Raw genomic sequence first — 24,620 nt, 5'->3', positions numbered from 1 at the left:
TTCTAAGCACTGAGGTAGAGACAAGGTAATCAGGTTGCCCCATGTGGGGCGCACAGTCTTAATCCCCATTTTACAGATGAGGTAACTGAGGTAAACTTGCCCAAAGTCACACAGCTCACAAGTGGCGGAGCCAGGATTTGAACTCATGACCTCTGACTTCTCAGCCCATGCACTTTCCAGTAAGCCACGATGCTTCTCTAGCAAACCCAGAGTTGACTTGAGTCCAACAGACCCGAGATTCTGAGTGGCTCTGCTGAGTGTTTTTCAGTTTTTTATGGTATTTATTTAGCTCTTACTGTGTGCCAGGCATTGTATTAAGCACTGGGTTAGATCCTAGTTAATAAGGCAGCACATAGTCTCTGTCCCACATGAGACTCGCCATCTTAATACCCATTTTACACAGGAGGTTGCAGAGGCACAGAAAAATTAAGTGACTCGACGGAAGTAACAGGCAAGTGGTGGAGCCAGTATCAGAATCCAGGTCCTTCTGACCCCCAGACCTGTGCTCTTATCCACTAGGCTAGGCTGACTCCATTGTCTTCCATGTGTAGCGGCTCCAGGAAACTAGAAGTTGCAGACTCCTACTCTCCACCTGGAAGGCAGATGCCTGGGGCAGCGTGACTGAGTAATCCACATCTGAAACCTGGCTTGGATCCAGGAATAAAAACCTTCTCTGACCCACAGAGGTGTCTCATCTCTGGCAACCACACGCATACCCAGAAAGAGCCCAGGCCTGACGCTTCACCACCAAAAGTTTCATCCAAACCGCAGCCGGACTGAGTGGCCCTCAGAGAGCAGAACAGATAGCAGATATATTTTTTGAACCATTTGGTTCATATCCATAAAGGCCAAGGCCTCCCTAGCCACAGGACCTGTTTTAATATCCCCATGGTCCCTGAGAGAGGTCATAAAATCCTAAGGAAGTTAGTGGCCTCTGGTTCTGGAAGCTCTAGAAGCTCTAGAGATAAAGCCAATTTCCATAGGCCAAGAGCCCATCTCCTTCTCTTCCTCCTCCTTGTCTTTCTCCTTCTCCTCCACCTACTCTCCCTCCTCCTCCTACCGCTTCTCAGAAAGCTCTAGGGTATCCTCTGCACCTCATTCAGTCCCCTGTCTCACAGTTTGCTGAGCTGGCATCCCTGGACCTTTCTTTAATTCATTTGTTCATTCAATCGTATTTATTGAGCACTTACTGAGTGCAAAGCGCTGTACTAAATGTTTGGGAGAGTGCAATATAACAATAAACAGACACATTCCCTGCCCACAGCGAGCTTACAGTCTAGAGGGGGAGACAGCAATTAATATAAATAAATAAATTACATGAAATTACAGGTATGTACATACTTGCTCTAGGGCTGGGAAGAGGGGATAAATAAAGGGAACCAGTCAGGGTGACGCAGAAGGGAGTGGGAGAAGAGGAACGGAGGGCCTGCTTAGGGTAGGCCTCTGCTCGGTCTCAGGCTCCTGGCCCCAAGAAAGCAAGCTGAAGCCTCCATCTAAACTTCCAGCATGTCTTGCTAGGCTGGGAAGCACATGTGAGATGGGAGGGTCCTGAGTTTGAATTGTCTTCTGCCATTGCCTTGTTCCCCTGTAGAGAGAAAAAAACTATGAGCGCTTCCCCTGCACTCAGAGATGCTAGAACTGGTGACATGGATTCTTGGGGGCTGCTTCCTCTCCCTTGGGTGGATGGTTTTACTCTTCTCCATCAATAATAAGTCAGTAGGACTTACTGAACACCTACTGTGTGCAGAGCACTGTACTAAGTACCTAGGAGAAGTCAGTGGAGCTAGTAGACATGATCCCTGCTCTCAAAGAACCTAATCTCCTATCTTTCCCACTCAGGCAGATGCTGAAGGAGAGATGCAGGTGACTGTGGCCCAGTGGATGTATTTTTTATGGTATTTGTTAAGCGTTTACTATGTGCCAGACACTGTACTAAGCATTACATTAGATACAAGGTAATCAGGTGAACACAGTCCATGTCCCACGTGGGGCTCACCATCTTAATCCCCATTTTACAGAGAGGTGATGATGTGCAATGTCACACAATAGATATGTGGCAGAGCTGGGATTAGAACCGAGGTCCTTCTGGCTCCCAGACCCGTGCTCAATCCACTGGACCATGCTGGTATTTCACAGCATTCCATGTCTCCACTGATGATAGACTGAGAGGCAATGGGCTGGAACTGCACCAGAGAAGAACAGAGAAGAGAGTAGAAAGAAGGAAGAACTTCCCTGTGGGGACAGGGAGGATTACTGAGATGGATTGTGCCCACAGAAGCAATGGTTGAGAACTGGCTCATTCTGGCCAGCTTGCCCTAGTCCTCTCTGGAAATCAAGGAATAGACTAGTAGACCTCCATCGATCCCCATTCAGCCTGAGAAGCAGATTGGCCTGGTGGAAAGAGCCGGGCCTAGGAGTTAAAAGGACCTGGGTTCTAAATCTGGCTTGGCCACTTGTCTGCTGTGTGACTCTGAATACCTCACCTCACCTCTCTGTCTCATTTACTGCATCTGTAAAATGAGGATTAAGACTGGGAGCCCCATATTAATTCATTCATTTAATCATTTTTATTGAGCACTTACTGTGTGCAGAGCACCGTGTTAAGTGCTTAGGACAGTACAATATAACAATTAACAGACACATTCCCCACCTACAACGAGCTACCACCTACCATGCAGTGGAAAGACCCCCAACCCTGCCTCACAAACCATGCAGCAGAGAGACCCCAGGTCGAGGAGGCCTTAGGAATCAGGAGAAGCCTGACCGGATGCCCTCGTCAATGACTGGACCCTCCGGTCAGAGATCCCATTGGCCCTGACAAGGTGTGGAGTGGACAGAGAGCAGATAGCAGCTATCTCCCTAGCCCCTCCCCGGCTTTGACAAGTGGCTGTTGAAAGCCTCCTTGTCTGATAGGGACCAGTACAAAGATTGGCCTCTTGGACTTGGAGGACATGTAATTTGAGAAGGAGCAAAGAAGGGAAGGGAATGAGGGAAAGGGAAGGAGGGAGAAAGAGAAGGATGGCAAGAGAGAAAAAGAGGAGAGAGAAAGAGCGAGAGCAAGAGGAGAGAGGAAGTGAGAGGGAGAGAGGGAGGGAGGAGAGAGCAGGAAGGGGTTTTATTTTATTTTAGTTTTTATGACACTTGTTAAGGCTCTACTGTGTGCCAGGCACTGAACTAAGCACTGGAGTAGATGCAAGTTTATCAGGTTGGACACAATCCCTATCCCACGTGGTGCTCCCATTTTACAGATGAGGGAACTGAGGCCCAAAGAAGTGAAGTACCATACCCAAAGTCACACAATAGACAAGGGGCAGAGCTGGGATTAGACCCCGGGTCCTTCTGATTTACAGGCCCATGTTCTATCCACTAGAGCTTACCACTTCTTCAATCAACCAATCAATCAATGGTATTTATTGAGCACTTACTACAGCAAAGTATGAAGCACCTGGGAAAGTGCAATATAACAGAGTTGTTAGGTACATTGCCCGTCCACAATGAGCTGAAAGTCTAGAGGGAAAAGAGGGATGGACAGAAAGGATGAAGGGGGAAAGGAGAGCGCACAAGTGAGTGCATGAGAATATATGTGTGTATGTGTGTGTGTGTGTGTTTGTGTGTGAGTGTGCTTGTGTGGGTGTGTGTTCTTGGGGAGCAGGAGGAGTCAGGGTCAGAATGAGGGTGACAGGGAGAGTTGCAGGACATGACAGGGGCTCTAGATCTTCTGGCCACAGGAAACCACATAGGAGGAAACGGAGTGGGGGTGGCTGGGTTGGCCGGAGTGGCCGTATATTGACCTTCCCCTTGGTTCCATCGGTGGGATGGGTTTCTCCCCCACTGGCAGAAGGTGGTTGCCTTCTGCCTGGAGCTTGGGCTCAGGTCACTGCCCCAGAAGGGCCTCATGGACTTCCTTATTCTTGTTTTTTAATGGTGTGTGTTAAACTGCTTTTACTAGGTACCAGGCACTATTCTAAGCTCTAAGGTAGACACAATTGATCAGGTTGGACACAGTCCCTGAACCACATGGGGCTCACAGTCTCAATCCCCATTTTACAGATGAAGTAACTGAGGCACAGAGATATAAAGTTAGCTCTCTTCCTCCCTTCAAAACCCTACTGAGAGCTCACCTCCTCCAGGAGAACTTCCCAGACTGAGCCCCCCTTTTCCTCTCCCCCTCCCCATCCCCTCTGCCCTACCTCCTTCCCCTCCCTTCAGCACCTGTATATACATTTGTACAGATTTATTATTTATTTTATTTGTACATATTTACTATTTTATTTATTTTGTTAATGATGTGCATATAGCTTTAATTCTATTTGTTCTGACTATTTTGACACCTGTCTACTTGTTTTGTTTTGTTGTCTGTCTCCCCCTTCTAGACTGTGAGCCCGTTGTTGAGTAGGGACCGTCTCTATATGTTGCCGACTTGTACTTCCCAAGCGCTTAGTACAGTGCTCTGCACACAGTAAGTGCTCAGAAAACATGACTGAATGACTGACTGACTGACTGACTGAATGAATGAATAAAGTGACTCCTAGGCCTATACTCTATCCACTAGGCCACACTGCTTCTCGCGTCCTCTGAGGTCACCATTCCTGGGTCGCTAGGACTAGGTTAATTACGGGTCTTCAGATTCAGAGTACAAGGTCCCAGATTCAGTACAGCCTGTCAAATGAGCGAGTGCGTGAATCTCCAGGGAATCAGGGCATCGCTCTGCCCCTGAGCCAAGTTAGAAAGCGGCAGCAAGGCAGAAGATGAGGACCTTCCATGAGAGGTAGCATGGCTTAGTGGATAGAGCACCGTCCTGGACGTCAGAAGGTCATGGGTTCTAATCCCAGCTCTGCCACGTGTCTGCTTTGTGAGCTTGGGCAAGTCACTTCACTTCTCTGTGCCTCAGTTACTTCCTCTGTAAAATGGGGATTGAGATGTGAGCGCAACGTAGGAAAGGGACTGTGTCCAACTCAACTTGCTTATATTCACCCCAGCACGGAGTACAGTGCCTGGCACAAAGTAAATGCTTAAGAAATACCACAATGCATACAGAGGTATACACATATGTCTTCCACTCTTCAAGCTCTCTTCCCTCTCTTTTACCGGCCCTTAGGGGCCCAAATTCAGCTCCGTTCCAGGTGCTTGGTCTCTTACTCCAGCCCTGATGGTTGTGGCTCATTCTCAGCACCAGGAAGCACCTGTCTTCTTAGCTAGTCCCCAGCCCCCTGGCAAACAGAAACACTCTCTCTCGCTTTGTCTCTCTCTCCAGTTGTCTCTCACGCTCGGTGTCCCTCTCTCGGTTTCAGTCTTTAGGGCTTCTGCCTTTGTCTCTCTTCTCTCTCTCTGGGTCTCAACCTCTGAGTCTCTCTATGTCATTTGATCTTTGGTGTCTCTTTCTGTGTTTCTTCCTGTCTCTCTCTCTTCCTCTCTATGTCTCTCTGTCTCCATCTCTCTGTTTCTGAGACCCAGCCTAAGAGAGGTGAGACAAGAGCCTTGTTGAGTCCCATATCCCCCAAGCTCCACATCACAATCCCCAGAGAGCTAGGGACCGAAGCAGAGAGATGTCAACACAGCCCTGATCCTGCTAGTGGTTGATTGGGCCAGCTTCAGCGTGGCTCCTGGGTGTGTCAGTCTGCCTCAGGACTATGAGCCTGATATCCTGCTCTTTGGGCCAGTGCTCCTGAAGGATGAGATCGCACAACTGCTCCAGTGCAAACCTCAAATCTTCCTGATTAATAATAATGATAATAATTATAATGATTATAGTAATAGTGCTTGTTAAGCACTTATTATGTGCCAGACACTGTTCTAAGCTCTAGGGTAGATACAGGGTAATAAGAGCAAACACTGTCCCTGTCCGACATGGGGCTCATGGTCTTAATCTCCATTTTATAAATGAGGTAAGAGAGGCACAGAGAAGTGAATTGACTTTCCCAAGCTCACACAGCAGAAATGTAGCAGAGCTGAGATTAGAACTCCACATCCTCTGACTTCCAGGGCCTGTGTGCTTTCCACTAGGCCGTACTGCTTCTCAGTTTCGGTTCCAGAGTCCCTGTGAGTACCCAGGAAGGAAAAGAAGAGATGATGAGCACTGGGAAGAGATGAAGCACAAGCATGAGCAGACAGTATGGAAGCCCCCCGTCCCAAGAGATTATCCTTTTTCCAAGATTCAGGGGCAGCTTAATGGCCTCCTTACCATACTTTCCAGTAGTCCAAGCAAATTTCAAATAAATGACATCACCCTAAAAATAATCCACAACCTCTGGAGCTGTAAGCATTTTCAGAGGCTGGGGTTAACTCTCAAGAGAAGGGGTGGAACTCCCTTGGGGCACTTTCTGAAAAAGGAAATCCATACCTGGGCAGGAGGGTATACAGCTCTGCCCGCAGATGGGCAGTGGACCAGACGACCTCTCAAGGGTGATGTCTGCTGCTGGTGTGAAGAGAGGATGAGCCCCGGCAGAGTTTCTCTATGGCCGGGCCCTGCAGAATGAGCAGGAAGCCTACTGGGGCCATATTGACGATGTCTGGTTGCAGCCACAGGCTGTGGATCCTCCTGAGACCCAGCATTCCATGGTACTTCTGCTTGGGCACCCTCTGGTCTCCAGGGCCACTGTTTCACATTGGGAAGAGGAGGGGAGAGAGGAGGGGGGCACAGGAGCCTCTGACAGTTTGGGGGACGGGGGACAGTCAGTCCACACAAGAGGAGCATCGTGGCCTAGTGGATAGAGGCTGGGCCTGGGAGTTAGAAGGACTTGGTTCTAATTTCAGCTCTGCCACTAATCTACTGGGTGATTTTGAGTGAGTCTCTTCACTTTTCTGTGACTGTTTCCTCATGCATAAAATGGAGATTAAGACTGTGAACCCCATGAGGAACCTGGACTGGGTCCAACCTGATTAGCTTGTATCTACCCCAGTGCTTAGTATACTGCCTGACACATAGTCAGCGCTTAACAAATGCCATAAAAAAAGAGTCATGGTATGGCAGGACGAGCAGAGGCCGAGCCTGGTGCCTTCCACTGAGGGGGTCCTGGAACTGCCAGGGCACAGTGCACCCTTCCTTTTCACCCTACATGTGGGCGAGGACGTGACCTACCAAACTGCAGGGACCGTCACCTGGGGGAGACCAGGCAGAGGCAGGAGATTTATTTCAGTGCCCCTAACCTGGTAGTTGCTCAATAATAACCAGTGTTTGATTGATGGATTGAGAGCTTCCAATAAGGACTGAAAAGACCCAAAATGGTGACTGTTAGCTCTCTGAAGCCTGGTTCCTTGCAGTTTCCATCAGCACTAAAAAATTCTTGCCCCCTTTCCGCCCCCCACCCCCCCCCATCAATGGTCACAACGGGAAGTTGGCTCCTCAATGTGAACCTTGACCAAAACGGTCTCCAAGGATCAGCCTTTGGTTTTGTCTGAGTCGAGTCACCCAGAGGATGCTGGGGATAGCAGAATCCCCAGTCCATGGCTGCTGCTCTCTCTGAAGCTGCCGATCAGTCAATCAATCAATCAATCCTATCTATTGGCCGTTTACCATATGCAGAGCACTGTATGAAGCTCTTGGTAGAGTACAGTACAACAGAGTTGGTAGACATGTTCCCTGCCCGCAAGAATATTTCAGTCTAGAGAGCAAGACAGATATCAAAATAGCTTACATATATGTACATAAGTGCCGTGGGGCTGAGAGTGGGTGAATATCAACTGTTTGAAGGGTACAGATGCAAGTGGCTAGGTGACACGAAAGGGAGAGGGAGTAGGGGAAAAGAGTGCTTAAATGGGGAAGGCCTCTGTCAAGTTGCATTTGATGAATTCACAGACGAGGCAGGAAATAATCAGGCTCACCCTTCACCATTAGGAATGAATTACTTCTTTAATCTCACACAGTTTAAAATACAATATGAAATCAAGCTACAGTATATAAAAAACTCTCCAGCAAAATGATGTGCCAGCATCAGCTACTAAAACAAACAGGAAAAAAAAGAAAAACCTCCCTGCCCCAAAGGAATTCTTTTTTTTTTTTGCATTTTCTTTAAAAAAAAAAAAACGTAGACACACGTCGCTACATCTCTAAGCTACCTCAGTTCCGATTTTTAAAAAGCACCTGCTTTTTCTTTTTTAATCTGGCTTTTAAAATTTCCACTTTTAAAAAATATAAATTATATGAAAATACAAGTTGGAAAATAGTTCGAACACAATATAATGTCATTTTTTTAATCCTTCGCTTCTCATCTTAAAAACATCCACATGTTAAAAAAAACAACAACAATATTCAATAACTGAGGCAGTATTCCTGGTGGAGATAATTCCATTATAATATATATATATTTTATATATATATATATACGTATACATATATTCATCGTTTCTTCAAACCTCTTTGGAATGTAGACAATAGTTCATCAGATTTATATAGACCCCCCCAACAAGGGAACACTAGGCTTTGATGGTGGGTTAGACACCATGAGGAACAGGCTCCTTAATGCTGCAGAAACTCTGTGCCCACACCCAGAGGAGGGAGGGGAAATTCTGGAAATACCCGGAAGTTGGGCTCTGAGACCCTGACAATATGTGATGGCTCTGCTGACCCTACCGGTCAGGCAATCCCAAGGGACCTGGGCGGACCCTTCCCCAGGAATGGGGTGAGTTCCCAAATCCCTCGTCAGCGGGAGCGTCTGGCTGGCTGGGACCCAGTCCAGCTGATCCAGTGCTACCCATGTCTCCTCCGCAGTCAACAGATGTTCTTTAAAAGAAGCCAAAAGGTAACAATTCTGCTACATTTCCAGTGTATGAGCCCCTCGTGGCTGTTTCTGGGACCACTCCGGCCCAGAGGTGGGGAGAGGGGGCCCCGTGGTCTGGCTGACCCAGCCGGCCCAGCTGCCGGGACTCTAGCCTGGACCATAGTGGGGTCGGGATAAGGTGGGCCTGGAGCCCGGGGGTGGGGAGGAAGGGGTTCTCTGTGCCCGCTGTTTCAGGTGCTGGGCAAGGCGGGAAGGACGGGCTAACATCAAGTATCATCCCCTGGGGCTTATGGGAAAGGATACTGAGATGAATGGATTTCTGTTCCGGGTATGAAATAGCAAGGGAAGGGCTGGTGGCCCTGGGCTTGCCTTCTCCTGACATTTTCTGGTCCAAAATGCAATGGGCGATTTGATGGCACTGTGCCTAGAGGTGGTGTTTTGGCCCAGTTAGGTTTCAGAGGGTGAGCGGGGTATGGCAAGAGAAGCAAGATCCCTGATCCTGCCCCTTCCGGGGCCTTGCTCCATCCTGGAGCCTGTCCAACCAGCCCACACCTTGACATCCCCTGGCTTTTGGGTGCTGCTGAAACTCTTCAGGATTTGGCTGTGGATGGCCACCCACTGGACCGCTCTCCACTGGAAGCAAACTCAGGGCTTTCCCTCATCCCACCCGGACTTCCATGAGGACTGGGAACTGGTATCCATATATCCAACTTAGTAATATACAAGTGGGAATGAAGGGGTTTTTCATCCTCGCCTAGTGTCCAGAGGGTTGGGGTGAGCACAGCCCACAGAGCCAAACTTGCACCCAGCTCCCTGCTCTCCCCCTTCTCTCATCGATCTCCTCCTGCTTCTCCTTCTCCTCCTCCTCATCCTCTTCATCAAGGCTTGTTTACTGGATGCTGACTAGGTGCCCAGCACAGCACTGTAATGCACAGCAGTGCCTTGCATTGCACTGCATTCTCCATGACATTTTTTTTGCACCTCAGCCTGCTGCATTCTACGCTGTATTGCACTGTGCAGTCCTGCATGCCACTGCAACATGCTGCACTGACACACCCTGCATGACACTGCATTGCAATTCCATATATTCCATCCACACCCACCACCAGCTCCAAAATATCGGCCAACAATCTCCACTGGGAGCCCTGCAGGGAGGACTAAATTCTTGGGGTGCCAGTGAAAAATTCTCTCCCAGACAGACAGACCACTCTCCTCTCACTTCACTTCAGCTCCTTCCTCCACGCTTCCTGAAACTTCTCACTTTCCTTTTCCTCCTCCGTACATCCTCCCATCCCATGGACCAAGACATGGCCCTCGGGACACTCAAGCCATAAATGCAGGTAACTCTCTGGCCTTTCCGGTCCTGCTGCCCACCCTGCACCTTGGCTACTGCTTCCCGGGTTTCCGAGGTGAGCCGCTTCCCCGTTGGGTGACAATCCGCTTGACCGCATTTCCTCGATTCTCTGCTAAAACCCAACCGGGTCCGTGGTTTTGGAAGCAATAAAACCCTCTCCAACGCAGTCCTACCTGTTGCTGCTTCTTCTCTGGCCCCACTCAAAGAGGGGTAACCGCTCAATGAGGGGTAACTGTCTGAAAGAGGGAAGTGGTGTTCCCTCCTTTGGTGCCGTGATCCCATGACCCGGGGAGTGGGGGGGGGCACTCCCACTCTGTAGCCCTGAAAATGGCCCCCAAGCCCAAAGTCATTATCCCTGGTGGCAGATGCAAGAAAGGCAGAGATGGGTGTACAACAACCCAACCCCACCTCACGATGACGTCCCTCCCATTCCCCGTTTCCACACGGAGGCCAGTCCGGCGGGTCACTAGGTGCCGGGCCGTGGCCATCAAATACATTCAGCTCCAAGACCACCTATGGCCCCCGGCAGGTCGGCCTGAGCCCTGGCCCCAGGGTCCTCTCAAAGTGGCCTGGCCCCCGAAGCAGGCGATGCTTCTTTCTGCCCTCCAGGACCCTCTGTGGGCACGGCCGCCCCTGCCAGACCACCAAGACCCCCCTGGCCCCGGCGCCATCCCAGTGGGGTCTATATAAACAGTTTCCTTGCACGGACGGAATTCTCAGCTAGCAAATCGGAAAACAACTCACAATATTGCAGTACTGAGACCACCTTAGAGCTTAAGACAATTTTTTAAGAAAAAAAATACTGGCACAAAATTCAATAAAATAAAATTTAACCCCCTCCCCCCGCCGCCACCCCGTGCCCACCCACCCCTGCTCCCAAAATGGTTTTGTTCTCTATCAAGTGAAGTCTTTCTGTACTCCAAAAGGAGATGGGAGGGAAATGAGGGACAAAGTTCAGAGTTCTCTGTGTCCTGGGGGTCATTGCTGAAGCGGGAACTCCTCCTCCCCTCCCCGCCTCCTGAAAGCACCTCCCTCTCTGGGCCTTGGCCCTCCCTTCCGTCCAAACCAACTTCCCTCCTGTCAGATTCTTCACTTCCCAAACTGTCAGTTGCTTATGCTATTAAGGCCAGACCCAAAGCGGCATTTACTTAACCAACGGCTTCTGTACATGATGGCTATTTGAGCATCTTCCCCATGGAGCCAGATTCCCCTGGCTCCCAAGGAGCCCTTCCCTCCCCCGTGACGACATGCTCAGGCCTCCTCTCCCTGCCAAAGTCCCCGGTTTCTGCTGCCAACCCCGCCGGAGTGGCCTGCCCCACCCCGAATGGAAATCCCGAGTTTGGTTTGTTTGTTTGTTTGTTCACTTCCGGAAAATCAAAAATAGAACGAAATATTTCAAAAACTCAAACGTGTCCGACTGATGCAGCTGCCGGGGGCCATGCCCCCCGCCCCCGCGGTGTCTCCTCCTCCCCGCTGTCCCCGCCGCTTCACTCGTCTGCGTCGGGTTTTACGTCCAGCATGGCGTGGAGCTCCTCGGGAGTGTATCCCAGCAGGCTCTGCAGGTCGCACACGAAGCGGTACACGTAGCGCTTGCCCGCCGTCTTGTGGATGATGTTTTTGTCGTAATAGTAGCGCAGGCCCCGGCTCAGCTTCTCGTAATTCATCTTGGGCTTGTTTTTCCTCTTCCCCCACCTCCTGGCCACCTGGGGTCCACAAGGAGATGGGGTGAGCCAGTTGGCCCGCGCTCAGCTGGCCATTGTGATGGGAGAAAATTTGTAGCCCCCACAAAAGGTGTGGCCACTGGGAATTCTCAGGGGCCCAGCGGCAGTAAGCTAGCGGCGGACCCTGCCCTGCCCCACATGATGTTCTACTGCCTGGATTCTACTCTGAATTTTAGGGAGTGGAAAACTATGAGGACAATCCCCAGTCTCAAGCTGCAGTTATGGGATGTGGAGATGCTTGCCGACAATGAAGACTGTAAGCTCTAGACTGTAAGCTCATTGTGGACAGAGAATGTCACTATTTATTGTTACAGTGTCCTCCTCTGAGTGCTTAGTACAATTCTCTGCACATAGAAAGTGCTCAATAAATATGACTGAATGAATTCCTGAGATGATGGGGGAAACTTATAGCCCACACAAAAGGCAATTTGAGATGTCCCCCCAACTCTCTCTAGTTGCTCCTTATTAAAGGTAAGGTGGAGGAGGAGGGAGGTGGATGTAATAATAATGATAATAGTAACTGCGGTGCTTGTTAAACCCTTACTATGTGCCAGATACAGGGGTAGATATAAGATGATTGGGTTGCATATGGCCCTTCTCCCATATGGGGCTCACAGTTTGAAGGGGAGGGAGAATAGGCACTGAATCCCCATTTTTCAGATGAGTAAACCAAGGGACAGAGAGGTTAAGTGACTTGCCCACAGTCACACAGCAGGCAAGTGATGGGGCCAGAGTTAGAACCGGTTTTCTGACTCCCAGCCCCAGGATCTTTCCACCGGGCCCCGCTGCTTCTCCAGGACATCCACAGATCTATAGATATCTTACTCCATCCATCTCGTGGCAAACCCGTGAGTCAGAGCTAGATGAATTCCACAGGCCCAAGAGCCTCCAGTACCTTGCATCCAGGCTCAGGAGTCTGTTCCCGCCTGGAAAGGGAGGCCTGCTTATGCCTGCTCACCCCTTTCTCATCCCCCCTCAACTCCCCCTCCTCCCTCCTCCCTCTCCTTACCTCATCTGGGTCGGAGAGTTTGAATTCCCAGCCATCTCCTGTCCAGCTGATAAAGGACTGGCAGGATTTATCAGTGAGTAACTCCAGGAGGAACTGCCACAGCTGGATTGGTCCGCTGCCTGGAAACACAGGAGATTGGATAGAGTTAGGGGCAGGGGTAGCCATCGCGGAGAGTCAGGGCGCTTCTCCCAGTTTTCTCTGCCCTGCCCCCTTCCCCAGAGGCACAGACAACACAGAGCACAAAAGTTTTAGGAGGACCAGACTGAAGTAGAGCAAGGTGTGTGGGTGGGGGGGAGGGCGGGGGGAGCAGGTCGGAGGAAGCTGGCAGGGTGGGTGGGTGGTGTTTTCCAGTATAGACAGTCACTTGGGAAACCACATTAGAGCCTGCACCTAGAAAGTATCTATCAATCGATCGATCAATGGGATTCATTGAGCATTTAATAAGCACAGAGCACTGTTCTAAGTGCTGACACAATATCCAGCTTCCGGGAAACGGCTGGAGGACTTGGTCTCTCTTGTGTATTTGGGGGCAGAGGTCATTCAGCACAGAGGCTTCTGGTCACCTTGACTGACTGGGGAGGTTGGGCGGTGGGGGGCAGAGATGACCAGGCTATTGTTCTGTCAGCTGGGCAGCTGCCGGGGTGACGTTTATGATTTCCTCACAGTCTGGGCTGTCTAAGGCCAGGGCTCAGACATCCAGAACTAGACCTCCAGCCCTTAGGGGTGACTCCCTCCATGTAGGCAGGCAGAAAGAGTCAAAGAAAAGACAATGTGGGACTGGGAGTCAGGAGCTCTGGGTTCAGATTCTTGGTCCACCTCGGCCTGTTGGGCAGCCTTGGTCAAGTCACCAAACCTCTCTGGGCCTCCGTTCCCATGGGGATACAAAACCTGCTCTGCTCTCCTTCCCCCTTAGACTGGGAGCCCCACCCTGGTTCGGTCAGGGATTGGGTCTGTTCTGATTGTCTTGTGTTTACCCTGGCCAGGCCAGGGCTTGAGATCAGTGCCTGGCAGAGAGGAAGCTGGGGGGTGGGGGGGCGTTCAATCATACTCTCTCAAGTGCTTAGTACAATGCTTTGAACATAGTAAGTGCTCATTAAATACCCCTGATGGATTGACTGATCAGTCCCATCGTTACTAACTGTAACAGATCCCTCAGGGAGTTGAGAAACACCCTTGCTGTAGAGTCCCGAAAGGCCTCACCCGCACTCTGCCTCAAAGGCAGGTGTGCCCCTCAGCAGAGGAAATGAATCCGCCACCAGCTTCTCTAATGGCACCAGGGTGGCTCATGGCAGCGACCCCTCCCACCCCCCTCGTGGGCAGCTTCGGCTTCTCCCAGCAGGCACCTAGAATCCGGCACCCCAACTTGCCCATCCCGACAACCCCAGCTACACCTCTGCTTAAGCTGAAAATGATCCTTTCTCAAAATGGTGACACTCTCGCCTACACTGAAAAGGGGGCAACTCGCCCCTGGTGGAAATGGTCCCTTCCTAAAAAGCAGCATTGCTTAGTGGTCAGAGTTCAGGCCTGGGAGTCACAAGGACCTGGGTCCTAATCCACTTTTCTGCTATTTGTCCTTGGACAACTCACTTAATTCCTCCGTGCCTCATTTCCCTCAATTGTAAAATGAGGATTAAGATCGTGAGCCCCATATGGGACCTAGACTGTGTCCAGCCTGATTAACTTGTATCAACCCCAGTGCTTAGTACAGTGTCAAGCATATAGAGAGCACTTAACAAATACCATTAAAAAAGACAAGAAGGGAGCATCTCAAAGCATTCAGGAAATGGTCTTTTCCCAAAAGAAAAAGAAAGAGCTGACTATAGCAGCCTGTCCCCCTGTCCAGGATAGCTACAGCTAAGGGACAGTTCCTCTTTATACATTCATTCATTCAATAGTATTTACTGAGCTCATACTGTGTGCAAAGCACTGTACTAAGCGCTTGGGAGAGTATGATATAACAACAAACAGACACATTCCTGCCCTCAACGAGCTCACAGTCTTTACTTCATTTTGTTTTATGTCCAGCGCCCCGCTTCCTTCGGCCATGTTTCCATCTGTACCATCTCACGATTCAGATATGGTACCTTTGTTCGCAAGGACCCGGGAGGAGAACAGAGTGGATCTGGGGTGAGGGGTCCCCCGAAAGAAACCCTCTAAGATCACGCAAACATGACGTACTTCCCTGGAGTGGCACGTGTGACATCTTCCCATTAAACTTGGGGCCTGGTGTAACACCCGTGACCTCTCATATGTCTATGGGTCCAACCTGGAGGCCAGAAACCTTGTCTAAGATCTCATCTGTGAACGTCTTTCCCAGGGCTCAGTACAGTGCTCCACTCATGGGAAGCATTTCCCAAATGCTCAATTATTATTACTACTCTCCTCCTGTAGGGACCATGGATTCTTCAGAGTCCTTCCAGCTTGGGGCTGATGGGGCCAAACCTTGAGGAAGAACTAGGGGGCCAATGAGCAGAGGATGAAGGGAAAGCAATAGATACCTGACTCTTTCCAGTGGAACCACTATCTCATTCCCAGAGTTCTGAATTGGTTGAAAAGAGGTCAAGCACCCTCTCCCACTCAGATAACTCATGGCAGCCTAGGTGAGTTATAGAGAGGTGATTCAGAGGGAAGAGAGGTGTGGGAGAGGAGAAGGCAGGGAGGGGGGTAAGGCATTGGAGAAGGGGATGAAGGATGAGAGAAGGAATCAATCAATCAGTGGTATTTATTGAGCTTTAACTATGTGCAGAGCACTGAACTAAGCCCTTGAGAGAGTACAGTGTAACAGAATTAGTGGAAACATTCCCTGCCTTTAATGAGTTTGGACTGTTTGGACCAGGGATGGTCTGGACCAGAAACCACCTGGATCAGGGACTTCCAGGACTAAGGGCTCCCAGGACCAGGTACCGCCTGGACCAGAAAGTGTCAGGGCCTCCTGCCTACACTATGAATCCGTGTTGCGTGGGCTGCCCTGGGCACTTTTGGGGCATTGCTGGGGCAGCTGCGGAGGCACCGTTGCTTGGAGGCCTCCGTCAGAGGGAGGAGTCTGGCCTGAGGTCATCGAGCTGGCTCGCCACTCTTCCCTCCTCCTCCCACGACCCAACCTTGGACCCACGTCCCGGCTTCCACTGACATATGCTTATTTGTTCATCTGTTCGTTCTTCCATACTCCTCCTATCCACCAACATGGTGCTATTTCCTCTCCCTCCTCCATTCATGTGTCAAAGGCTGGGTTAGATCAGAAACTCCCTGCGGGCAGGGATGAGGTCTCTTACTAAATTGGCTACTCCCATGAAGTTAGTACAGCACTCAGCCCAAAGTGGGTGCTCAAATACCGAATACTCAAATGCTCAAATACTGCTGCTTCAGCTTCTGCTGCTGAAGTCTCCTACTGAAAATAACCCATAAGTCTGGGTCCTGGCATTTCTAGTGAGAATAGTACAGTTGAGCAGTTGTTAAATTAATTGATTGACAGAAAATAGACATATCACTTGATCTCTTTAGGAACATCACCCCTTTCCAGGACCTGCTCATCGGAGTGAATGTAGCTTCCTGGGCTCTGGTCCAGGCTCTGACTGGAGCTAGCTACCATGGCTGAAGACCACATGGACTCTTCGCCACCTGAGACACTCCTGTCCAACTCCTGGCTTGTTACACTCTGTTCCCCAGAGGGAACACGATGGAGAGAGACCAGAGAGGGTGAAGAGCACCACTCAAACCACCAGCACTAGAATCAACTCCTCTGCACCGGCTCTGTCACTCCAGGTGGGAGACTCCACCCAGCCCCTGGTTTTGAGGGTACCACAGACCATGGGCGGAAGGATAGCACAGGACTGAGGAGGGGTGCTGGGTCAGCAGACTGGAGTTCCCCCCAGCCATCCCTCCCTTTAGAGGAAGCCCCCTGAGATACAGTTAGTTTGGCTGTGGGTTCAAGCCCAGTCTCAGGCATGAAATGTCAGTGGCCTTCTTGGGGCAGGATCCCCAAGAAAATGTCCCATTTTCCAAACTTGGATCTGGGGGAGTGGGGTTGGGCTTGGGCATCTCCGAGGAAATATCAAAGTTTAAGGGGGGCAGTTTAAGAGCCTGCTTCCCTCTCTTATCTGTTTTCTCCTCATTCCCTTTACCCCTTTTCATTCCCTAAAGGCTGAGAGAGTGGGGCAGGTAGAAGAAACACTGCAAAGCTGTTTTCACACCAGGAAAACTAACTGTGACAGGAACAGAAGGACTCCACCTATTCCCATCTCCACCACAACTAATATCACCCTCATTGCCCCCATGTCCTAGGGGTGAGCAGGAAGTCCCACCTCCATACTCAGAACTTGGCAAGGAGTTGTGGGAACCTTCAGTGCCCCTCTAGTTCATGAGAAGATAAATGCGAGGGGCTCATGGTTCATCACAGGACTTCATTTGTGCTAAGCACTGTGCTATCTGCTGGGTTAGAGGCAAGATAGCAGATTGGAGAGTCCCTTTCAGGGCTCACAGTACAAGAGGGAGTGAAAATATTTTATGTCCATTTTGCAGATGGAATTACTGAGGCCTGGAGAAGTTAAGTGACCTGCCCAAGGCTACATAGCAGGCCAGTGGTACAGCTGGGGCCCAAACTTTAATTTGTGGTCTTGCCCTCATTCCACTAGACTAGGCTACCTCCCTTTCCGGTTCTGGTGGTAACTTATCCCGAAAGGGCCCCACCTTGACACTGTCCGGACCTCAGGATGGTGCCACGGGCCCTGCCCAATCTGGTTAGGAGTGGCGGCTGTGAGAAAGCAGAAAATGAGAGGCATTGTGGCTTAGTGGAAACAGCATAGGTCTGGAAGTCAGGAGACCTGGGTTCTAATCCCGGCTCTGCCACTTGTCTGTTGTGTGACCTTAGGCAAGTCACTTCACATCTCTGGACCTCAGTTACCTCATCTGTAAAATGGAGATTAAGACTGTGAGCCTGATGCAGGACAGGCACCATATCCAACATAATTTGCTTGTATTTCCCCCAGTGCTTAGTGCAGTGCCTGACACATATTAAGAGCTTCACAAATACCACACTTACACTTATTACTATTTATATTATTATTATCATTATTTTTATAATTATCGAAACAGCACAGATCCTGCTGGGTAAGGCCCACTGGACACCCAAGCCCCACCCCAGGCCCCGACACTGGCCTTGCAGGCTGCAGCCACTTTTGGCTATGCCACCAGGCCCCACCCCAACGCACACCTGCCCCCCACATCCAGAGAGGTGAAGGGTCCCCACCATGGCCAGCTGGCAGCCCCTGCCCTGCCCCCTGCCCCCCGTTCCCTGAGAGGTGAAGGGTCCTCACCGTGGCCAGCCAGAGGCCCTTGCCCCACCTCCCTACCCGGCATATCTCCGGAAGCCTGCAGCTTCCCGGGGGCCCGGTGGCCTCTGCCCCAGGAATGGGAAGGGAAGGGGGGAGGGAGGAGAGGGACCCCACTAAGAACGGGGCCAGTCAGGGAGGCTCACAATGGGGTCGCTGTCTGGGCCACACCAGTCAAGGGGCTCCTTCACCCGGCCGCCCCGCAGGGTCACACAACAAGAATTCAGTGGCCTCACTGGGAAAAAATGCTTCTCAAGTCTGAGCGCCGGGCGCCCGGACACTGAGGACCCTGTTGGAGGGAAGCCGCCGGCCGGGGGGCACAGGCCCGGGTGTGCACACGTGCACATATGCAGACAGTCACACTAATAGCACACGAGCGCGCACACACACACACAGAGTGTCATACATCTGCTGTGACCATTCTGATCCTTGGTTTCTGGGGCTCCCTCCCCTTGGGGAAGCCACCAGAAGTGGGAGTCCCAAGTGATCGAGGATCAAACATCTGGACAGCCCCCAGCAACACCACCCCAGATTTTCCCCCTGTAAGTGACAGGGAGAAGGACGAGAAATGGGACGGGGAGAGGAGCAGGGAGAGAGGAGAGGAGCAGGGAGAAGGGAGAGGAAGCATCAGATACACTGAAGCCTAGCGGCTCCTCCATGTGCAAGAAGCCCAATGGAATAATAATAATAATAATGATAATGATTGTTGAATTTGTTAAGCACTTATTATGTGCCAGGAAATCTTCTAAGAACTGTGGTAGATACAAGTTGATCAAGCTCACAGTCTTAATCCCCATTTTACAGATGAGGGAACTGAGACACAGAGAAGTGAAGTGATTTGTCCAACGTCACTCAGCAGATAAGTGGCAGAGTCAGGATTAAAACCCAGGTCATTCGGACTACCAACAATCTGAGGATTGGCCACCGCTCAAGCTGGACCCTGAGCTCACAGGCCCTCATCAGTCCCGGTCATCAGTGGGCGGATGACAGAGGCTGTTCTCTACAACCTACTGGGACAGCACCTTCCCCCCCGTCAGCTCCGACCACACCGGTCAGCCTCCCTGCCCAGTCCCACCCCAGCACAAGTTGGACATTGAGGGGCCAGTGGACTTGGACAAATGGTCAGCACCCTCACAGCCTCCCGGGCTGCTCCAGTTGCTCCAGGGGCTTCTCCTTCCAGCCCACCCACCAGGATCTGGGTTTTCTTGGGAGACTCCTCTTGTCCCACCCTGCAAATTCCTAGCTGGATTAATTCCCCATTCAGCTGGTGAGAACTGGGTGAATGGAGCCCAAGAAGCCGACGAGGCCGTAAATCACACGATCTGGCTCTCTGTTCCGACAGGCCTCATATCCTACCCCGCACCCTCCCCGTGCCTCAAAATGGATTGTTTCGGACCTTCTCCCCACTTCTTTAACATTGGTCCCACCCATTCCAACAGGTGAAAATGGCAGCAGGCTCTTCTCACTCTGAGGCTCTCCTCACCCCTTCTGGGACCTGCCCCGGAGCCATGCAGGTTCTAGTGGCAGCCCATCTCTTCCTTGACCTGTACCTCCTCCTCCTCCTCCTCCTCCTCCTCCTCCTGGGGGGAGCTTTCCTGCCAGCCTCAGGAGGGTGATAGGCTCAGATCAGTCTCTCCTTCTGCCCTTCCACCTCTTTTCTCCCTACCTGATGAGGCACAGTGGGTCTCTGGAAGTCCAGAGACTAGAGGCGAGGACCCCAGATGCTGAGGGCCTGGGTCTCACAAGGCGAAGGGCAGAGAAGGCATTTCAGGAGAGCACCCAAGGGGACCCCTCTTGTTTCTCCCATGGCAGCCACCTCTGAGGAAAAGCCCTCTCCTCCGCTGCACCAGCAATCTGCCCCGATCCCTCTAACTCTGTAGCTTCCACTGGGAGGACAAAGTGCTCAACAACCCCAGGGCCTAATCTCTGGGATTCTAACCCAGAATGCAAAGCAACCACACCCTGCAGGTTTCCGGGCTCACGAGTCACCTTGTCAAAAAGCTGGTTGCCTCAGAGGAGGCAAGCAGGGTGAGGACTGCATTTTATTTTAACCTACGAAACCCTCATGGTCGGGCAGTCAGCCGTGCCGGCAGCTAATTTTGCTGCTCTCTTCACACATCTGCCAGGTGGCCCCAAGACCCAGGAACAGCCCTGCCCAGCTTCCCTCTCAACATGGGCAAAAGCAAAACAGCAAAGCCAAAGAGACCCCCTTCAATCAAATCTATCATGAGCTTGCTCTGAACCAACGCCCAGTGCTAAATGCTTGGAGGGGTACAAGATGATTGAATCAGATATAGTCCCTGTCCTGCACAGGACTCACAGTCTAAGAGGGAAAGAGAGCAGGGATCTTATCCCCATTTTAGAGGTGGGGGAAACTGAGGCCCAGAGACATTAATTGACTTAACCAAGGGCCACCCAGCAAGTTGGCGGCCAAACTGGAACTAAAATCTGGGTCTCCTGACTCATCGATCAATCTTATTTTTTGAGCGCTTATTTTGTGTGAGCCCAGTGTTCTATCCATTAGGCAATACTACCTTCCCTTTGCCTAGGTTGTGTACTTCCTGCCCATCTCACTTGTGCGATGAGCTCAAGAGAGGAGAGAGCTTGATATTCTGGCCTGCCGGTGGTGACAGAGGGAGAGTTGGTTTGCATACGGAAGTAACGGCCTCAGTTTTGGACCTGCAGGACACCAGTGCGGGATTCTACTGCCCATCAATAAATCAATGGTATTTATTGAGCATTTACTGTGTACTAAGCCCTTGGGAAAGTGCAATACAAGAGAGTCAGTAGCACATTCCCTTCCCACTGCTACCTTAGTCTTGAGGACAAGCTAACAATCTAAACTATTGTCAGTCCTTGACCACCCTTTCGGTCCCCAAAATCACCATCTCCTGGGGAGGTGTGGTCCTCCACCAGGGCCTCTGAGGACTCTCTGAGGGTCACCCTTGAGAGTCCTTGCAACCGGAAGAGAATTTTTTCTCTCTCTCTCTTGTGGGAGTTCACCCACTTCTTTGGATTCAACTACCAGCACAGTGCAGATGATCCCAAATCCACCATCCCCAACCTCCCAACAGCTTTATAATCACAAATGATCGCATTTATCAAGCATCTGCTATGTGCCAAGGACTATGTTAAGTGTTGGGGTGGATACAAGGAAACCAGATTGGACAGAAGTCTCCCTGTACCTGGTGGCATTCTGCCTTTGACAACGCCCTACCTGGATGCCCCATTGGCCCCTTAAATTTAATCTGGCCAAAATGGAACTCATTCTGTCCTCCTAAACTTTCTCCTCCTAACATATGATCATTCTTTCTGTCCCAGAAGCCCACAAAGTAAGTATCATCTTCGAACATGTCTGGTTTTCACCTCCCTCATTTGGTCTGGCTCTAAACCCTCTACCGGCCCTTCCTCTCCGCTTCCACTTCTTCCATAATTGTTCAAGCCCTCCTCACCCCCTGGCTGGGTCATTGTACCAGCCTTCTTACTGGGCTCCCTGCCTCCAGCCTCTCCTCTCTTCAGACCTCCCTACAAACAGCTGAAAAGTCAATCAGTGGTATTCATTGATTGCTTGTTGTGTACAGAACACTGTACTAAGCACTTGGGGAGTACAATACAATCCAGTTCCCTGACCACAAGGAGTTTACAATTTTAGAAGGGAGTCATCTTTTTTGAACACCTCACTCCTTGCCTTGAAAATGGGTAGTGGTTGCTCAGTTCTTCTAACATAAACTCTTCACCACCTGCCTCCTTCTTCCTGCCCCCCTACCTCTCCTGTGATGGTCTCATGGCTCTCTCATCTTGAACCCATTGCTCGATCCTTTTCTCGTGCCATGACGCCCTCCCTGCTGTAACTGGTCAAACACATCTCCCCCAGACTTCAAAGTCAACTACAAATGTGTCCCCTCTTTTTCCTTCTCTTACTCCTCCTCCTCCAGGAGGCCTTCCCTGATGAATTCCTTCCTTTCTGGCCATGTCACCCTACCAACCACTTCTGCCTCTGCTTACTGTTGACGTAGCTTCTTACTGTTTTATCCTTTTGCCCGTGTGTCTCCCTGCCACTGTTAGAATGGGAGGCTCTTGAGGGCAGGCCCCATGTTTCTTCCTTCAGTTGCCTGTTCTCAAATGTCTGGACCAGGGCTGGGCAACCCAATGAGTGCTCGATACCCGCTCCTGATGATAATAATGATGATGATGGAAGACAGAAGACTCAAATGCTAGTCCCAGCTCTGCTCCTGATGGGGCCTGTCTCCCTGGGAAAATCACTTCACTTCTCTAGGCCTCAGCTTCTCCATCTTCAAAAAGGGTCCGTAATACTCTCCCTCAATTTCAGGCAAAGATGAGGATCCAGAGGAAATGCTAAATGCTTTGGACACATAGGCATTTGGCATTGTCCAATGCTAAGGCTGGAAAGAGGGCTTCAGAGAGACACTTTTTACCTTTGTGTACCTTACTCTGGGAGGGACAACGTGTTCCAGGGACAAAGCAGCCCCACTGCTCCCCAAGCCTGCAGGTACTTTGCCTGCTCCCTGTCTCTGTCTCTCTCCCTCTGTCTGAGACATTTAGGGGTGTGCGAGTGGTGGTCTAAGGCTCTGTTCTCCAGGCAGCAGGCAAAGGAAGCTGAAGGCAGCAAGGGTCCCAGTCCAGCCTTTCCAGTACCATTCTGTGCCTGGACACCCTGCTCAAGGACTGCCCAGGACCCATGACCCCCTGAGGCCGACCTGGCACACAACTGATTCCACCCAACTCCTCACACCTGCTTTTGCTGGCTGTGTGGGTGTGGTTGCACTTATATAAGTGCATATAAGAGTTCGTGTGCACCTGTGTATCTACATGTGTACTCACAGTGTATGTATGTATGTTTGTATTTGTGTGCATATATGTGTGTATCTGTGCCTGTGTGTATTCATGTGTATGAATGTGTACAAGAAAGCAGGAGCCCAGGGGTGCACCCCTGGGCCCGAGCTAGCACTGAAGCCCAGTCCTTTCCCAGAGAGCTGGTGCCAGCAAAAAGTGGGCTTCTGTCCCACCGTCCCCATTGGTGGAGGGAAGAGGGGGTTAGCCCTGGAGAGAAGAAGCCCTGGCATAGATGCTGGGGGAGGGCCACTGGCTGAGGAATGGATCAGACTTGAGAAGACAGGAGGGAGGGCTATCCTTCAACAGCATCTGCCTTCTCTATTCCTCAGGCTGTACACCCGTAAATTGGAGAGGAAATCCCTGGGAGCGACAAAACCGAACGGGACTCCCACCCCAGCTTCTAGCTGTAGGCCTGCGGCCACCCACCTAACCCCCATCAGTGGCCCTCCTGCAGCTGAGCTCTGAGATCTGGATACGTGGGGATGGTAGGTCATGGCTTTCTCACTAGTCTCATTCCTAGGGATGAGAAGCAGAGTACCAGCAGCAGCATAAATGAGGCGTCACTGCCTCTGGGCAGTGTCGAGAGAACCAAACATGCACTGCAATGTGGACCTCAGGCCCCGGGCAGACTTGGCAATGGGAGGTCTGGCCTGCTGACCCCTCAGAGAATGGCCTCATATGCCCACCCGCCCACGCCCACCCTGGGTCCACTGTCCCCCGTGGCTGGTGGAGGCAGCGGGAGCCGCTCAGACACCAACCCGCCTCTTCCGGTTTCAATTTTCGCATCGAAACAGCTTGGGGACTTTCACTCTCAATTGTCCCAATCTGAAATCATAGGTCTTGCAGGGGGCCTTCTGCTCCTTCTCACGGGTCTGACTCAGGCCAGCAGCCCACAGGAATGGGCCAGGGGAGCACCTGGCTCTCCGCCCCACTTCCACTCAGAGAAAGACAGGAGTTTCCTTCTCTGGGCCAGGCTGGCACTTAGAGGGTCAGGCCACTAATCAGCCCTGGGCGAGCCAAGGCTGCCCGCTAGGCCCTGTGCCGCTGCCTGCTTGAACCCCAGAAGAGGTTTACCTGGACCACCTTCCTGCAAGAATCCTTCCCACCAAGGCGGAGCTGGCTGGCCAGATGTCATCCCCTCGGTGAGCGAGGCAGGAGTGAGAGGTGGGAGCAGGGAGGGAGGTGTTATTGGGTCCAGGCCAATTTCAAATGACTCAACGAGGCCTCCGCCATTTCATGGCCTGGCAGCTGTCCCAACCGAGTGATCTCCAATTTCCAATGCGCCCCTAACCCTACCTCAACATCTCCTGACAGCCTCTGCCCCCAGGGCCCGGCCCCAGACCAGAGCCAGCTCGGCATGGACTATCCAGCAGAGAGATCCCTCTGTGTCCGGTTGCCGGCTCACGTCACCTGAGGCAGAGCCTGCAGCGCTACCCCTTCCCCCACTGCCAAAAACACATCCTTTCTTCCAATAATAACAATAATAATAATAATAATAATAATAATGGTATTTGTTAAGCGCTTACTATGTGTGAAGCACTGTTCTAAGCACTGGGGGGCTACAAGATGATCAGGTTGCCCCATGTGGGGCTCACAGTCTTAACCCCAATTTTACAGATGAGGAAACTGAGGCCCAGA

General features: G+C 51.2%; 1 protein-coding gene across 2 annotated transcripts in view; it reads right to left on the bottom strand.

Moving 5' to 3' along the window:
* Window positions 1-10,948: 10,948 nt before the first annotated feature.
* The window catches only part of ETS1 (ETS proto-oncogene 1, transcription factor), a 174,620-nt gene continuing 160,948 nt past the window's right edge, over window positions 10,949-24,620 (bottom strand). The window contains exons 9-10 of one of the 2 annotated variants that reach the window (XM_038753736.1): window positions 12,802-12,920; window positions 10,949-11,774 (exon numbers count right to left, since the gene is read on the bottom strand). In XM_038753736.1, the coding sequence (XP_038609664.1) occupies window positions 11,559-11,774; window positions 12,802-12,920 (335 nt within the window). In that variant the 3' untranslated portion in view covers window positions 10,949-11,558. The remainder of the gene's footprint in view (window positions 11,775-12,801; window positions 12,921-24,620) is intronic. The other variant, XM_038753737.1, reaches the window with a different exon arrangement.

This window comes from Tachyglossus aculeatus, chromosome 11 (genome assembly GCF_015852505.1).
Source record: "Tachyglossus aculeatus isolate mTacAcu1 chromosome 11, mTacAcu1.pri, whole genome shotgun sequence".
In the NCBI taxonomy this organism is placed as follows: domain Eukaryota; kingdom Metazoa; phylum Chordata; class Mammalia; order Monotremata; family Tachyglossidae; genus Tachyglossus; species Tachyglossus aculeatus.
The sequence above is the reverse complement of the archived record's forward strand: the minus strand, read 5'-3'. Positions and strand labels throughout refer to the sequence as shown.